The following is an 18044-nucleotide window of genomic DNA, read 5'->3' as shown; positions in this document are numbered from 1 at the left end:
CTTATTCAGTTCGGTTTGGTTTAGTTTCTGGAATCTAAAAGCGAAATTGTACCAATGATGTAATAAATAATAGCACTCAAATTAAATTCTCTTTTTGACAATTGTAGTAAAGATATAAGTAGGAATCGTTCTAGACCAGGGATTAGGAGGGATTGCTAATCTAATGAAAATTGACTCAAAGATATAAAAATATGTTTCAAAACACTTAAACAAACTCAAAAGACTCTTAACTAAACTTATATGACTCAAAACAAACTTTAAAAACTCAAAACAACACAAACCAATCAAAAAGACTCAAACTAGACTCTAGGACTCAATTTGGACGAAAATAGAATTGGTTTTGACTCAAAATACTCAAAAACACTCAATAGGACAGATTTGAAACAAGTAAGTAAAGAGGATTGGGTTTTGGACGAAATTAATGTAAAAACAAGTACTTAAAAGACTTAAATGAAATTTGGACGAATTTGAGAAAAACAATGGATGATTAGATAGCTAGAGGATACTTTTCCACACATGATACATTCAAACACAAATTGATTTCCAGTCGCTTTTTCGATAAACCATGAACCTCAACACCCCAGATTAACTGTGACATCACTAATTAACCCTCAAATTTTCCTTTAGTTATTGGATTGGATGACATCATACGACAACCCAAAGCATTCTTCAAAAGTTCCCTACATGACATCAAAATAGAGATACAATCAAAGATCATTACGTTCAATGAAAATCATAAGTATTGACAAAGCACTTGTAACTATGACATCATGATACTCATGCTAGGAATTTACTTAACATGATTGTGAAAAAAACCTTAACTACTTGTGAATAAAAGTTTGTGACGATTATGTGAAACTCCCTTATATTCTAGCACCAAATTCAAGCATGCAAATTAAGTAGGCCTCCCTAATCAACAGACAAGAATAAGTTATCCATCAAACGGTTAAGTAAATTGCATTCACAATTTATGAAATCACAATTGGAATTAGTCAATTCATATCATAAACATAATCATGGTTTCAAAGCCTCCCCTAGCTAAAACGAGTTTAGCCTCTCATGTTCACAATAAAACAACGAAGACTTGAATTAAACATTGAAAACAAAAGATAGATTACACCTAAAAACATTCCAACACTCCAACTTGAATGCACAAACGTCCAAGGCTTATTATTCTCTTATTCTTCCTTGCAAAGCTTCGACACAAGAGTCTAGGGGTGATTTTGGATGGATTTATGGGTTATGAATGGATTTAGGTTGGTAGGGTGGTGTGGCAAAGGTTAGGGGTGATGTATGGGTGTTTGGGTAAAGGTATGGAAGTGTGTGAATGGTGGAAGAAAGGTTGAAAGCTGTGGCAAAGGCTTAAGTGTTTTGTGAATGATGGCTGATTGTGTGGGTGAATGATTAAGGTCCTCTAAGGGTTCGTCATTGGGTATTTATTCGAATGAAAGAATCCTAACTTTTATTACATAGTTTAGGAAATGATTAGACCCCAAATCCACAAGGAAAATGAGACATAAAGTCATAAATCCTAAGAGAAAGGGAAAGAAACTTGCGGCATTAAATTGTAAAAAAAGGAAAATGTTTTAAGGCTGAAATTAGGCAAGGATTTAGGATAGAATAGGTATGTAAGGTGCGGCTGAGAATGGGGTGAAAGAGGAATGTAATATTGTGACACAAAATAAGAAATATGCATTTCCCTTGCACGGCAAGGAAGGGGAAGTCTATGGAATGCACGGCAAGGGCAATTAGGTTGCAAGGAAGGCTTAATTTGTGTCCTAAAATGCATAAGAGTCCTTCAATGTTGCTGGAACATAGGGCTTTTAGGATTAGGAAAGGTCAAACCAAAATAGGAAACCTTTGCTTAACTTTCCTACTTCAAGTAGGAAACCTTTTTTGACTAGGAATCATCATTTGATTAGGAATCCTCATTTGATTAGGAATCCTTCTTTGATTAGGAATCCTTCTTTGAATAGGAATCCTACTCAAAATGCACGTTCTTGCTACCTTAGCCAAATGAACCTATAAACACACGAAAATAGCTCAAAATACTAAAATAACTATGAACTAACAATATAAATGTAAGAAAACAAGCTAACTAAGTCGCCTAAATATGCTACTATCGACCAAAATTTTAGTTCCGGTTCGATTTCTTCAACCGAAATTGTATCCAAATATCCATTTTCATCTTTTATACACCTATTTTAATTTTTAGTCGTCGGATCAAATGAATTGAAGAATATTACTAGACAAAATTTAACAAAGTATGTAGAAGGTAAAAAAAAATGTGAATAGCTCTACATGCTTTATAAAGGAAGGGCTCACGCATTTCCTTATCACGCAAGATCCAAAAGATGGTGAGAGCCTTGCAGAGGAATCAGAGTCCATTGGACTTCTTGGTCAATCCATGACTTTCTTGTTGGGCTTTATCCAATTGCCCACTTGAGGCCTTCTATTCAATGTCAGATTTTTTGTTTCATAAAAAATTGGATCAAGACAGCAAATCTTACTTCACATGCCAACGGTCAACTACATAGTTGAGTTCTACTTGGATCCTAGGACCCTGTTTGGATGCCATACTTTCTGCTTAAAACCGAAGCACTCCAAGAACTCAGCCCAGCCCATCTCAGCCATATATCTTATTAACACCGACGATAATTTATTTTAAACCAATTTAAACTGCGGAAAATTAGTAGGGAGAAATACATTCACTCTAATGAATATATATGGTAAAAAACCCTAATGGTAATGTCCTCACTTAGCTAAAATACCATGAGAAGGAGAATCCATCAGATTTAAAGATGGTGAAATGGCAAAAACAAGTTCACATTTCTTTTATACCAAAATTCTAATCGATTGTCACTCTTAAAATATAAACAAATTAAAATAAAAAACAGCAATAAAAGATAATAAACCAATTGATATGCGCGTAAGCGCGCGCTGAGAAACTACTCGTTGAGATATTCCCACAACGTACAATAAAAACTGACAATTTCAAGGCTAAGCAAAAATAAATAAAACCTAAATCCGAAAAATTAATTCCAAAGCTATATTACATTATTAATTTGTTGGACGCAATTTCATCATCAAAAAATCATGATCTAGTTAAAACCCACTTTCATTTTCTACAACCACTCCCAGAGTCTTACCAAACCAGCAGCACCCATAAATCAAAACTATCAAAACCCCAAAAATTTAAAAAGAAAAAAAGAAAAAGAAAAAAAGATTAAAATCCACGTCCTTCGCCCTAACCCTAAATTGCCAAAAAGTACAATTCAAAATCCCTTGGACACATTTACCCCCAACACCTCCACTTAATCACCCAAATTGCCACCATCCTTTGTGATTAATCCATGCTTTTGAGTAGTTAATCACCTCCTAATCGAGACAAAATCCCTAATTAACCGCCCACAGCCGGTAAACCATCCCTAACGTGACCGGAAAATTAACCCCAATTTTTTCATTGTCACTGTAGGAAGAGAGTGGCGTTTATATCCCTATATTATATAAACCACATTTTCTTAAACTCCTCCTTCTCTCCCTCTCTCTTTTTTCTCTCTGTTTTTCTGTTTGTTTCTCGAGAAAGATAAAAAAGAAAATAAAAACGTAAGGTGAAAAGTTTTGTAATCTGGCTTCGTCTTCCCTCGCTGCGGCTTCAGAGAATCACAACAATCTCCGCAGCGATACGTTTCCTCTGCGTTTTTTGTTCGGAGTTGGAAGAAAAGCTTGTATTGGAAGAAGACTTCGGCTGTTCGACGACTCGACGATCTCTTCGTAATCTTCGTTTCCTGATTTTCTCGGGAAAATTTGAGAAATTTTGTCTGAGCATTGCTTTGCCTTCAAGTAAATGTTACTAACTCTGTGGTTTTGTTTTGTGGTTAGGATTTTGGCGTCGGAGAGGTGATCTGCTCGGAGCTTCGGGATTGGAATTCTGGTTGTGTAGGTAGCTTTTCGTCGAGTTTTGTTTTGGAATTTTTGGTTTTTGGTTTTAGATCTGCTTTGTGCTTGTTGCTTGTGTTTGAATGAGGGAGTTGGTGTTGAATCGCAGTTTGAAGCATGATTTGTCGCTGAGGAGGGGAAGAGTTGGCGGCGGCGACGACGACGGAGATGAAGAGGTCCAGGGACGACGTTTTTATGAGCTCGCAACTCAAGCGGCCCGTAGTTTCCGCTCGAGGAGAGCCGTACGTTCTTCATCTCTTGTATTCTCTTCTCATTATTTGTTTTAATTTTGTTTTTGTATTAATTTTTTAAAAAAAAATTTCGTGTTTGATTATCCTAGTACATGCTTGTTAATTATGAGATTAAGTTGATTATTGGTCGAATTTGGTGAGTCCGTGCTTGTTGATTTACTGCGTGTGCTTTAATTCTAAAATTAAATGTTTATTTATCAGTTAGAGGCTACGAAATTAACCGGTTTGGCTTGACTTACCGAGGAAAGATCAAATTTTGATTCGATTTTCAGACCAATTATCTCTGAAAGTTTCAATCTTCCTCAGGTGTGGACTGGGGAGAAACTTAAATTTGAAATACGGATTTTCTTATCTTTCCTTTAACAAAAAACAAAATTTAGGATGCTGTTTAATTTTACTTGAAAAAGTTGTTTTCTGGGGATTGATCTACTTGAAGAGTTCGGGAATTTTGTACGTTAACTAATTGTAAGTTTCTTTTTTTGCAATGAAGTTCTGGGCAACCCCAGATGATGGCAGCAGCAGCAGCAGCTTCCCAAAAGTTAACAACAAATGATGCCTTAGCGTATCTAAAAGCGGTGAAGGATATATTTCAAGACAAAAACAGGGGAAAATACGAAGAATTTCTTGAAGTCATGAAAGACTTCAAGGCCACAAGGTTCGATCATGTTATATGCTATACTGAAATCCATACATTTACTTTACTTGCTGGATGATGGCTTGGTAATTTGCTTATGCGAGCTTGTGTTTACTTGAGTTTTTGTGTGTTGTGTTGATTGTAGAATTGACACTGCGGGTGTGATAGAGAGGGTGAAAGATTTATTTAAAGGGCATCGAGAGCTAATATTAGGTTTCAATACCTTCTTGCCAAAGGGATATGAAATAACCCTCCCACTTGATGATGACCAACAACCTCCTCAAAAGAAGCCTGTTGAATTTGAGGAAGCCATCAATTTTGTGAACAAGATTAAGGTCGGAACATTACTTTGTATCTTAATCTGGCGTTACTGGTTGCTTTAAAGTTTAGTAACCTAATTAATTCTCTACACGCAGACACGATTTCAAGGCGACGACCATGTTTATAAATCTTTTTTAGACATTCTGAATATGTACAGAAAGGAAAACAAGTCCATCCAAGAGGTTTACCAGGAGGTGTGTTGATACCTTATTGCTTAATTTGATGTTGTTCATTTAGTTCATGTTCTAAAGAATTCACTTTGAACTTCTGCAGGTTGCTGCACTTTTCCAAGACCACTCAGATTTGCTTGTGGAGTTTACCCACTTTTTACCTGATACTACAGGAACAGCTTCCATTCATCCACCTCACAGAAACTCAATGCTTCGGGATAGGAGCTCTGCAATGCCTACTATGCGGCAGATGCACGTGGACAAGGTTTTTTTTTCCATTCTCACTCTCTCACACCTTTGTATTACTTATTTTTTTTCATATTGATATCTCATTGTTGTTGATGCTAACATCTGATACACGTGCATTGTTGCCAGAAAGAAGGACCATGGGTTCTTATGCTGACCATGATCTCAGTGTTGACCGTCCTGATCCTGACCATGATAAAGCTCTGATGAAAGCAGACAAAGAGCAAAGGAGGCGTGGTGAGAAGGAGAAGGAGAGGAGAGAAGACAGAGAAAGAAGAGAACGGGATGATAGGGATTTTGACCATGATGGCAGTAGAGACCTCAATATGCAGCGTTTTCCCCACAAACAGAAATCTGCTCGTAGGACTGAAGACACTGAACAATTGCAGCCAGGTGGGGAAGGCCATGAATCTCATTTCATTCTCTTATGATGATAAAAATTATGCAAAAAGTGAGAATTATATGATATTTTGAACTGATTTACATAATCATTAAAGAAAGTTGGTTTTCATCTGGTAATTAATAACTTAATACGTTATAGCAATCTATCTATCAACAAAATTTGATATGTTCGGTTGTTCCTATGTGCGTTTGTGTGTGCATGATAAGGGTCAGTTGTCTCTGCACTTTCTATTTTTAGATGAGCACTTTATTTGCCTGTTTGGTCTACTTCCTCCAGTAGCTTCTTTTACTTATTTTATATCATCGCAGGTATTTACGGCCAGGAGTTTGCTTTCTGCGAGAAGGTGAAGGAGAAGTTACGAAATCCTGAAGATTACCAGGAATTTTTGAAGTGCCTTCATATTTATAGCAAGGAAATTATTACACGCTCTGAATTGCAGTCTTTGGTAAGTCGTATACATGTAAAACTGTATAAACTGTTTTAATTTATTTACCTGTTAAAAGGAAATTTACAGAACACAATCTCTAATATATATAGATTTTTGCTTGTGTAGGTGGCTGATTTAATTGGAAGATATCCTGAACTTATGGATGGGTTCAATGATTTTTTGGCATGTTGTGAGAAGAAAGGTATTGATCTAATCTATTCTTTTACCTACACTATATATGTGTGATTAACACTATCTAATTGAGTCCTGTCCTGCAGATGGGTTCCTTGCTGGTGTGATGAGTAAAAGTACGTAACATGATTTGTTCCCTTTTTTTGTTTCATATAAGCTAGATCCTCCTCTTAGTTTATTATAAGAGTTCGAGCACTGGCACAGGCTTCAACAAACCATTTTTTTATCTTTCTATTTTTTAATTTGATCTGAGGGTTAATTTGTAGGTTTTTATTCATTTTTTATTTTTTTTATTATAAATATTTTGTCCTTTGTCAATAGACTTGCAAACCAACTGTTGATTCTTAATTCATCACAGAATCCTTGTGGAATGAAGGACATTTACCCAGATCGGTGAAGGTAGAAGATAGGGATAGGGATAGAGATAGAGATCGTGAAAGGGATGATGGGGTTAAAGATAGAGAGCATGAAACTCGAGAAAGAGATAGACTTGATAAAAATGGTGCCTTTGGAATCAAAGAAGGTGGAGGCCAGAAGAGTTTATATACCAGCAAGGATAAATATTTGGCAAAACCCATTAATGAGCTTGACCTCTCCAATTGTGAGCGCTGCACTCCGAGCTATCGTCTCCTGCCAAAGAATGTATGTGGTGCTTTCTTAGACAATTATCTATTTTTCCCTTTTAAGGAGGTATTGATGCTTTTACTGATATTTCTATTTTTATTTTCATGTCTTGCAGTATCCAATACCTTCTGCTAGCCAAAGAACAGAGCTTGGTTTTGAAGTATTAAATGACCACTGGGTATCCGTTACTTCTGGAAGTGAGGATTACTCTTTTAAACACATGCGCAAAAACCAGTATGAAGAAAGCCTGTTTCGGTGTGAGGATGACAGGTTGGTTGAAGATTTTTCAGTATCTACTATGGTTTTCCCATTATTTATTTGTTTTATAGCAACATTGACTCAAGGTGGTTGTTCCCTTCCCACCTCCCTCAAAATTGTATTCATTGTCATCAAGGTTCATGTTGCCATTTTAGCACTTTGGTATGCTCATTTACAAATAAGGAAACCTAGGGGTTTTTTTGGCATCTCTCTTTCGAGAGGGAAAGATATGTGTCATGCTGTTTATTTCGACATTTTGCCCTTCATTACACTACTAATTGCTTGTAAATATTTCCAGCCATTGGCTTTATTGATTTTGGCACTTGGTAATTCATCTTCTTATATTTCTTAGGTTTGAACTGGATATGTTGTTGGAGTCAGTGAACGTAACAACCAAGCGCGTGGAAGATCTATTAGAAAAGATCAACAACAATACGATTAAGATGGACAGTCCAATTCGTATTGAAGATCACTTCACAGGTTATATTCTTTTAATGACTGAATTGAAGATACCTGGTTATGTGATATAAGCTCAGTTGTTGATTTTCATTTTCTTGGGGATATATTTTTGACGGGACTTTTCCCTTTTCTCTTCTTTTCTAGCTCTGAACCTAAGGTGCATTGAGCGATTATATGGTGACCATGGGCTTGATGTGATGGACGTGTTGAGGAAAAATGCTCCACTAGCTTTGCCTGTCATATTGACCCGTTTGAAGCAAAAGCAAGAAGAGTGGGCAAGGTGTCGTTCGGATTTTAATAAAGTTTGGGCTGATATATATGCCAAGAACTATCACAAGTCACTTGATCATCGTAGCTTCTACTTTAAGCAACAAGACACCAAGAGCTTAAGCACAAAAGGTAATTTAAAAATTGAAATCCCATCTTCTATTTCCTTTTTTTCTTTGACCGAGAGTTTTTAGTTTTACAAAATTAATAATGGCGGTTATAGCCATGATAATAGTAATAACTGTGTATTAATTGAGTGCCAAACCTATGAGATTGAGATCTACACTGTTAATCATTTTATTGGGCAGGTAATGCTATAAATTTACATTAAATCAGGCTTTCTCTTGCATTTTAGTTTAGAATATTGAGATTCTGTATTCTTCCATTCTTTTGCAATTGCTCTTTCCACTTATGGAATTTATTGCTTTCCACTTTCCTCTCATTGATGAGAACAAACTTTTGCAGCCTTGTTGGCAGAGATTAAAGAGATTAGTGAGAAGAAGCGGAAGGAAGATGATGTTCTTCTTGCTATTGCTGCTGGAAATAGACGACCTATTATCCCGAATTTGGAATTTGAGTACCCTGACCCAGAAATCCATGAAGATCTGTATCAACTCGTCAAATATTCTTGTGGAGAAGTTTGCACAACCGAGCAATTGGATAAAGTTATGAAGATATGGACAACTTTTCTTGAACCAATACTTGGTGTTCCTACGCGGCCTCAAGGTGCAGAGGATACTGAAGATGGTGTGAAAGTAAAAAATCTTGCCGTAAAGAGTGGTTCTGTGAGTCCTGGAGAGAGTGATGGTAGTCCTGATGGTGATGCTACTCTGACGAATTCCAAACAGTTGAATTCATCAAGAAATGGAGATGAAAGCATTCAACCTGAACAATCAAGCTCTTGCAGGACTTGGACAGTAAATGGGGCTAATGGGGTCAAAGAAGAAAGTTGTCTCAACATGGATCATGCTGCACGTGAAGGGGATACATTGTACAATACCTCGCGACAAGGTAAAGTGCAGAGTAATACATCTCCAGCTGAGGAAACGTCTGGAGTTAGCAAACAAGACAACTTCAATGAACGATTAGTGAATTCTAATGTATCACTTGCCGCTGCGTTGGAGCAAAGTAATGGAAGAACTAATTTGGAACACTCATCAGGTTTGTAGAATGTTATAAACTACTGAAAGTTTTTATCCGTATTACTTGGACATATTGCTTTGTTATTTATTTATTTCTTACTATTTCTTTTTTCTTTCTGAAATTGCAACTAGATTTCTGAAATCCTTTTTTTTGTTGGTTACAAGGGCATAGTCCTACTCCGTCCAGACCTGGTAATGGCACTGTTGATGTTGGGCTGGAGTTACCTTCATCAGAGGTATGGTTGACGCTGTGGTAATACTTTGATGTTTTGAGAACCCTGGTTGATATGGGCATTATGGGTTGTTGGTACATATCAGCTTTTGTTAGTCAATTCCTTGATTGTATTCACTACTCATCAAATCATGGCCTTTAGACTAGCTACAGCTGACAAACTGTTTGCTAGTTGTCTTTGTGGTCCTGGATATTATTTCTCATAGTATTGTCACAGTAAATGTGTGCTGAAGATAATTGTGTTCCTATTGATGTCATAGGGTGGTGATTCTACAAGACCAGGTATTTCCTCAAATGGAGCAGTAGCGGAAGGCGCCGTAGGTCTCAGATATCTTGAAGAGTCTGCTAGACACTTCAAGATTGATAGAGAAGAAGGCGAGATATCTCCAAATGGAGATTTCGAGGAGGATAATTTTGCAAATTATAGAGAAGCTGGTTCAGAGGCTGTTCAAAAACCAAAGGACGGTACTGTCAGCAGGCAATATCAAGCCAGACATGGGGAAGAAGAAATATGCGGTGGAGAGACAGGTGGAGAAAATGAAGCTGATGCTGATGATGAAGGTGAGGAAAGTGCTCCGAGGTCATCTGAGGATAGTGAGAATGCCTCTGAGAATGGTGATGTTTCTGGAAGTGAATCTGGTGACGGAGAGGAATGTTCTCGTGAAGAGCATGAGGAAGATGGGGACAATGATGAGCACGATACTAAGGCCGAGAGTGAAGGTGAAGCTGAAGGGATGGCTGATGCCCATGATGTTGAAGGAGATGGAATATCTTTGCCTCTTTCAGAACATTTTCTCTCGACTGTGAAGCCTCTTGCAAAATATGTTCCTCCAGCTTTACATGACAAGGAGAAGGACTCTCAGATATTTTATGGAAATGATTCTTTCTATGTGCTATTCAGGCTTCACCAAGTAAGGTTCATTTAAAGACAAGTATACAAAAGTGTACGTGTGTACTGGTGAATAAGGACTTAAGTACTTGTAGTTCAGCCACTAGATCATATATGGATAATAGTGGGTTGTATGTATCTCAACCGTCCATATCTAGTCTAATGGATTATATGCAAGTACTCTGGTCATAATATCAGTTTTGTGTCTCTGTCTCTTTGAGTTTAGTAGATGTTGATATCGTGTATCCCAACTGTTTCACTTATTTGACAGACATTATATGAGAGAATACAATCAGCAAAGATTAACTCATCATCTGCTGAGAGGAAGTGGCGGGCTTCTTCAAATGAAACGAGCCCTACAGACTCTTATGCTAGGTAGTTTTGCTTTGGTCTCCTTGCTTGTTCACAACTAAGTGAGTATATATATCCTAACTCCATATTTTATGGTACAGATTCATGAATGCACTTTACAATTTACTTGACGGTTCTTCTGACAATACGAAATTTGAAGATGATTGTCGAGCCATCATTGGGACACAGTCATATCTTCTATTCACATTAGACAAGCTGATCTACAAACTCGTTAAGCAGGTAGATGCCCATATACGTTTTCTTCCTTCTTCAAGTTTCTTTCCCATCTTCCTTTTTTTACCCCAGAAGTTTTGCTTCATTTCCCTGTTTTTCTAGCTCCAAACAGTCGCCAGTGAAGAGATGGACAACAAACTCGTCCAGCTTTATGCATTTGAAAAATCAAGAAAACCAGGAAGATTTGTAGATGTGGTTTATCACGAAAATGCTCGCGTTCTTCTTCATGATGAGAACATTTACCGCATTGATTGTGTAGGTCTTTTATGTGACATTCTAAGTAAATACTGTCTACAATTGTAGAATTTCAACTCCTTAAATTAATTATCACTACTTTCTTTGTTGCAGGCATCCTCTCCAACCCGGGTGTCTATTCAGCTAATGGATTTTGGGCATGATAAGCCTGAAATGACTGCTGTTTCTATGGACCCTAATTTTTCTGCGTATCTGCATGATGAATTCCTTTCAGTTCTTCCTGACAAAAAGGAGAAGTCTGGGATCTTCTTGATGAGGTATGTTAGCTATATTTAGGAGTATGGAGTTTTTTAAGTTGAGTTGTTGTGACTATAAATTGTTTGCTTATTTTTGCAGGAACAAACGTAAGTATGGCAGCGATGATTTGTCTGCTATCTGTGAGGCCATGGAAGGACTAAAAGTCGCTAATGGTCTGGAGTGTAAGATCGCTTACCAATCATCCAAGGTACTTAATTCACTCCTCTGTCTATAATTAGGTAGTTACATTTTTAATACGTTGTGACGGTAAGTTTTGAATTAAATTGAGCCACTCTGTGCGTTTCCATTTTATGATTAGGTCTGCATTTCTGGGTGTCTGCATCTGTCAATCAATTAAAATTTGTGTGTGTAGGTCTCATACGTTTTAGATACAGAAGACTTTCTGTTTCGTACAAAGAAGAAAAGGAAAAGTTTGCACCAGAACAGTTCATGCCATAACCTGGCTAGGTCTTCTAACGGTTCTAGTAGAGTAGAGCGATTTCAGCGGTTGCTTTCTGGCTCATGATATGTCATGTTTTGACCATCAAGTAAATATGGTATGTGCTCGGTTTTTTAATTGCGATATTGGATACTTCTATCGTTAAAGGAGAGAACCCTGATTAACTATTTGTGACACTGTTTACATTTGTTTCTCCAGTAGCATTTTGCAAGCATTACATACAGTGGCGCTGGAAACCCGAAAAATTTGAGTCGCTGTGAACGAAAAACTTTTTGTGGAATTACCTTTGTATTCTCATAGACCTGTCTCTCCAACCTAATAAAGAATTGATGAGGGAGGAAGGGGGGATGTGGATCGAAAGTCGTATACTTTTGAGTTGGCACTTCGAGCCGCATTCGTGTAAATAGAGGTAATTTGTGTTGTAAACTGGAGATTCATTTTATTGATCAATATTTTTTGTTAAATTTTTTGTAATGGCGTATCGGAAGATCTAATTGATTTTACAGGACAGTTAGTGTGTCACCGGTCGTTAAAATTGCCTGGCCGATTTGTCTTATTTTAGAAGGCCGGCCAACCAGCCTGCCCGATATTTACTTGCTGAAATTCAATCGTAAATTTTCCATTTTTGTGTGTTTATCCAAGCGAGGTGTTGATAAACGCTTTCAATATGTTTAAAAGTTTGTCTGGGAGAGTTTGATAATCATTTCGTCTTTAGTTTAAGGTCTATGTCGGTGTTTGATTTAAACCTTGCTGAAGGTCCTACCTTAACACTCGACCATGCGATAGTCGATCTGTCCACCCGACTACATTCACTGGGGCGGGGCGGAGATTGTCCGGGGAAAAATGTCGACAAAAGGCATTGTCAAATAGTGATCCAGGAATTTGCGACTGTAGACAATTAACGGTCGTGATAGAACCAGTTGTATTATTTATCCTTACGTTAGTTAAAAACATTTTGACTTCCAACTATTTAGGGTAATTCTCTAATTTGGAACAAATACAAACTCCTGAGCGGCCCTTTGCAATGAATAATTCCCTAATTTAGAGGGGATTAGAAGAGGATTTGCTTTTTAAGCAACGATATATTACACTGGGAGGAGAAATAAATTGAAATCACTCCCATGTGGAAAAATTCATCCCTTCTAATACAGATGATTGAAACGGATAAGTTTTCAGTATCCATCTTTCTATCTTCTAGTTGGTCATAATTTTTTTTTCCTCACCTCAACGTGCCTTGAAGAAAAGGAGTAATCCGTTTCAGTCCAATCTAACGTACCAAACGAGCTCTTAATGTTTTTGTATTGTATTTCATTTTTTCAGATGAAAAAGAATGGGAAGGTCTGATACAATGTCATCAGTTTGGTTTACAAGATTCATTCTGTTATAAACATAATGTTCTTCATCCAGCCAGCTCACTAATTGGAGGACGGTCCATAATATTTGACGCCGTCTTTGCATTACTCTGCAGTAGCGGATCAATATCCGGCAACTTGGGAATTTGCGCCAGCAGATCGATGGTTCGCCGTAGGAGGCGGGCTAAATCACCCTCGTCCATCGCGCAGTCCATCATGATTTCCCTCCAAGTCAACCCAGAAACCCAGGCTTCAACCATACCTGAAAACTGTGTGTCCAAATAGCAAGGTTTATTTACCCCATGTTTTTCTTGAAGCTCAAGAAAAGAGCTTCTCTGATCATCCAAGAAGCTGACCACGTCGACTACTTTACTCGAAGGTTCGAATATGTAGCTGTTGTTCTTCCAAGGACGAACTTTGATCCCTTCGGATACTAAACTTGCGCAGACGGCAGCAAGTTCTGGGGGCTTCAAACCTATTAAGATTTTGTTTCGAAGAACCATGGCAAGCCAGAGTTCGTTTTCTCCCCGAATGGCAGCTGCTGTTACACCAAGTGGAAATATGACATGGGTATTGATATCCAATGCTCGAGTCTCGTGTATGACATTGCTGATCTGCAAGAACTCCTTCCAACCGGAGGGTTCAATTTGCTCAATTCGATTAGTCAAACGCCTTGCTCTACTCTTTAATCGTTTAATCTTTTCCTCCGTAAACTTGGCCATGTCAACAATTTTCTTGTATTCTCTGAAGCCTTGCGTACGCGAGATCTTCTTCTTCAGACGTGAAACCTTGTTTCTTTGATCTTTGTAACGTTCTACTGCTTCATTGTATGCTTCTGACTTATGCAAAAGCTCGTCATGTTCAGAAAGACTATTCAAGACTGGAACATTCAAACTCCAAGACCATGTCTCAAGAGATCCTTCCATGTTCCAAAAACCGCCAAGTTCAGACTCGGCAAGCTTCTCCCACTTGAGCTCTGTCTTATCCAGAAGCGTGCTCATAATTTCCCGAGGCAAAGCATCTCCTAGTGCTAAAGCAACATTTGGGAAACCCGTCTTATAAACTGTTTTAATCCACTTTTCTGTAAACAAATACCAGGAATTATCTGAACCAAGAGCCACATAATAGGATGGTTCAAAAACCACATTTGGTTCAAACTCCGAGGCTACTGCATTTAGTGCAAATGAATCATCAACAGAAACCAAGTGCTTGAGCTTTGAACTGTTGACTGCGTCAACTTTCCCCAAATAAACAGCCGGGATAGACTGTTGAACTCCTTCGGAATCCTTATACTGCAGGCACAAAAAGGGTAATTGTCCGTTTTCAAACTCCTCTAACAAGGGTCGTAGTGAAGACATTTTTTGAGATTCCATTCTTCTTCGAAGTTCAGTCCTCAGTCGTTTCTCTGCTCTTAATTCCTCTTGTAGATCTGCAATCTCCTTATATGCGGGTCCAGATAATATCTTCCTACTCCTTCTATCAATGGCTTCATCGCTAATCTCTGAAGACAGTGTCTCAATCTCTTTCTGAATTCTAGTAAGCTCCTCTTTTGCAGCAATCATAACATTGCTGCCAACATAGTTTCCGAAACTTTGCTCAACTAACTTTCTAGCTTCTTCCAAAGTTCGCCCTGATAGGGAGGCTTCGGTGTCATCTGGTTCATTTGATCTATGAGTAACTTTTGCACCAGCAAGCAGATTCAGCACCATTCCATATGAAGCTGTAAACTGCGAAACCAAAGGTTCAAGTCCAGCAAAAACAATCTTGCAACCTGCTTCAGCGCCTTCATAAGGACTTTGAACAAGCACTACATGACCCTTTTCATCAATGCCTCTACGTCCAGCACGCCCAGCCATTTGAAACAGTTCGTTTGGACTTAATTGGACACGTCCAGTGTCACCTCTTTTGCTGAGGGATGCAATAATGGCTGTCCTAGCAGGCATATTGATTCCTGCAGCAAGTGTTTCTGTTGCGAAGACGACCTTAACAAGCCCCCGCTGAAACAGCTCTTCTATGAATGATTTCCATAAAGGTAGACAGCCAGCATGATGTGCAGCAACCCCATGCAGTAAACCTTTCACCGCAGTCTCCCTGATAGCATCAGGATACTTGATGCGGAACCTCTTCAAGGCTAATTCAACCTCACTCTTCTCACAGTCATCCAAGAGCGTGATATCTTGAACATACTGAACAGCAGCATCACATCCTTTCCTACTAAAAATAAACCATATTGCTGGAAGCATATCCCGAGTCTTAAGTTGCCATAATGTATCTGTAATTTGAGGTACCTAAAAGGAAAATAGAAAATAGTGAGCAGGATCAAATCACCGTGTCCCTAGGAAAAGAAAAGGAAACTTGTTCTGGGTCTCACAAGATTAATGCATGAATCATACTTGCGAACGGTGTATTAAGTTGATGTCATTCTTTGACAGTGGTCGTCTAGACATGTTACCATTACTGTCATCATAACTCATCTCACTTCCACGTCTTCTTGAGCCCCTCCTTCTAGACCCATCGTCTTTGTAAGATTTTGTTCCTGAAGCATTGAGTTGAAGATAATCGACTGACAACCTCCTGTTCCATTTTAAAGAAAATGTTTATATTATTAGATGTCCATCATATGCTCAAAGGAAAGAGATGCAAGGAAGAAATTCAGAGCGAATAACACAAGAATAAGATTGAATCCAGTTATTGAGTATAAGTGATAACCAAAACATAATATTGGTACATAAGCATATTCCTAACTGGCAATGCAAGTTAAACCTTCAAAAAATTGCATCACGGAATAACTCTAAATATCTTAAAGAAGCGAAAGGGGATCTCATAAGAAACCCCAAGCGAAAAACAGCACCTTAAAGCAGTTAGTCCAATCTACTCATGAAAAAATAAATTAAAATGGAAAGGCATCCCTTCTCAAGCTGAACACTGATAAATAAAAAATAACGAACCTTGAATTTACTTTGTAAATGAAAAGAATGTACACAAAGTACCTATTCATGTGTTTTCCCGTCTTGTCAAGAAGATGCAACAAAGAAGTCTTTGTCGAGAAATGCCAAGTCAATGGTACTGGACGCTTGGATGAAGTTACCAATTCAGTTTTACCATGAATCTACAAGTAGGATGAAAGGAGTATAAAATTGAACCCCGTATATGTCTCCAATCAAAATGTAAAAGAAATTGTAAAAACAAAGCAGGGGGACGGCAATGTAAGATATTTTCAGTCAATGTGAGCATCAAATCAACCAAGGACCAAAATACCTGACCAATCCAACCAGCCAATTCATCTGGGTTTGCGACTGTTGCTGACAAACATATGAGTTGAACTTTTTTCGGGCAATATATAACCTGAAATATATGATAAGATTCTATGACTAAACACTACAGCAGCATTACTGGCAGTAAAAGGAGTATCTTGACAACAAACTGCACTTACGATTTCTTCCCACACTGTACCCCGATACATGTCACTCAGATAATGAACTTCATCCAAGACAATGACATCTACGTGGAAAAGTCCGTCCCCAGAAGAAGCCATTCCCACACTGCATCAATAAGCTTAAATGAAATCCCATCCTTAATCCCAAGAATCCACTCGGACGTTGAAATACGAAGTTGAAATCATGAATGCGTAAAAAGGTATTGTGCAAGATACAAAATGTACCTCTGATACAACATGTTGCGCAAGATCTCAGTGGTCATAACTAAAACCTGAGCATCTTTGTTTACCGCAGAATCTCCGGTGAGAAGGCCGACATTGTCATCGCCGAAAGTCTCACTGAAATTACAAGAACGCATAAGCTAATTCGATTCAACATATCAAAAGTGCATCACCTACATTGTGAAACCACAAAGTCACAAAGCAATTATATTACTCTCAATCTCTCGTACCGAAATTCTCGAAACTTCTGATTGGACAAGGCCTTAAGTGGAGTCGTGTAGAACAACCTCCTCCGCCTAGCCACCGTTGCGACGGCGGCAGCTTCCGCTATCAAAGTCTTTCCACTGCTCGTCGGCGCCGATACCACCACCGACGAACCTCTCAAGAACGCTTGTATCGCTAATCTCTATCCAAAATTATTCAAAAAAATTCATTCCAAAATTCATATGAAACATGAAATCTTCAAATGTGTGATTCGAAATTTAAATCCACCTGAAACTTATCGATTCGGAAATCGTAGATAGAAGCGAGCTCGTGGTCATCTATCATTTCCTCGCCGAAAACCTTGACTTCGCCGCAGAGCTTCTCCACTCTCTGCCACTTGAACTCCTCCGGCCGAGTCGACGGCTCTGCGTCAGCCACCGAACTCTCAATTTCGTCGTCGCTCTGCTCGAGTCCGTCCGACATATCCCCAGTAACGTCGTCGTACTCATCCGCGGCAACGTCCTCGTCGTCCTCCTCCTCCTCTTCGTACTCGTCTTCCTCCTCTTCTTCATCGGCATCGTAGAGCTGAGATTTGGCGGGGAAGGCGGAGCTCGGCCACTGGAAAGTGACTCGGAATCGCGGTGAGGTCGGAGAGTGTGCGGGAGGTGGTTTGGGGGAGCAAAACCCTAGGGTTTTGGTGGGGTGGCGGAGGAGGGGATGGGAAGCGCGGCTGAGAGGAAGGAGGCGCGTGAAGGCGTGTGAGGTTGAGAGGAAACAGAGAGTGTCCATGGCGGGAGAGAGATTTTTGGGCAAACCACCCTCTCAGTTGAGTGTGATTT

General features: G+C 38.7%; 2 protein-coding genes across 7 annotated transcripts; one reads left to right on the top strand and one right to left on the bottom strand.

Moving 5' to 3' along the window:
• The first annotated feature begins 3602 nt into the window (after window positions 1–3602).
• LOC125467994 (paired amphipathic helix protein Sin3-like 4) lies at window positions 3603–12455 on the top strand. 6 transcript variants are annotated; one of them, XM_048584862.1, is made up of 25 exons: window positions 3603–3774; window positions 3883–3943; window positions 4049–4181; window positions 4681–4845; window positions 4970–5159; window positions 5241–5339; window positions 5419–5579; window positions 5689–5954; window positions 6273–6409; window positions 6518–6593; window positions 6670–6699; window positions 6942–7225; window positions 7323–7477; window positions 7818–7945; window positions 8069–8323; window positions 8657–9352; window positions 9499–9569; window positions 9826–10476; window positions 10726–10829; window positions 10907–11045; window positions 11142–11294; window positions 11388–11551; window positions 11631–11739; window positions 11905–12088; window positions 12190–12455. In XM_048584862.1, exons 3-24 carry the CDS (start codon window positions 4108–4110, stop codon window positions 12055–12057), a joined length of 4260 nt encoding a protein of 1419 aa, XP_048440819.1. In that variant the 5' UTR covers window positions 3603–3774; window positions 3883–3943; window positions 4049–4107; the 3' UTR covers window positions 12058–12088; window positions 12190–12455. The 6 variants fall into 6 exon arrangements, with proteins under 6 accessions (XP_048440819.1, XP_048440818.1, XP_048440817.1 ...); XM_048584858.1 differs by lacking the exons at window positions 3603–3774; window positions 3883–3943; window positions 4049–4181; ... (1 more) ...; window positions 4970–5159; window positions 5241–5339 and having other exon boundaries at window positions 5442–5580; window positions 5691–5954; window positions 12193–12455; XM_048584857.1 differs by lacking the exons at window positions 3603–3774; window positions 3883–3943; window positions 4049–4181; ... (1 more) ...; window positions 4970–5159; window positions 5241–5339 and having other exon boundaries at window positions 5442–5580; window positions 5691–5954.
• Window positions 12456–13273: 818 nt separating this feature from the next.
• On the bottom strand, window positions 13274–18044 carry LOC125477639 (DExH-box ATP-dependent RNA helicase DExH15 chloroplastic). Its single transcript, XM_048584994.1, has 8 exons — window positions 17494–18044; window positions 17232–17407; window positions 17005–17118; window positions 16777–16885; window positions 16602–16688; window positions 16334–16452; window positions 15737–15917; window positions 13274–15631 (listed from the first exon to the last, which is right to left on the bottom strand). Exons 1-8 carry the CDS (start codon window positions 17992–17994, stop codon window positions 13391–13393), a joined length of 3528 nt encoding a protein of 1175 aa, XP_048440951.1. The 5' UTR covers window positions 17995–18044; the 3' UTR covers window positions 13274–13390.

The sequence above is a fragment of a genome, unplaced genomic scaffold (assembly GCF_019419815.1).
Source record: "Pyrus x bretschneideri cultivar Hongxiangsu unplaced genomic scaffold, Pyrus_bretschneideri_v1 Contig22, whole genome shotgun sequence".
NCBI lineage: Eukaryota > Viridiplantae > Streptophyta > Magnoliopsida > Rosales > Rosaceae > Pyrus > Pyrus x bretschneideri.
The sequence above is the reverse complement of the archived record's forward strand: the minus strand, read 5'-3'. Positions and strand labels throughout refer to the sequence as shown.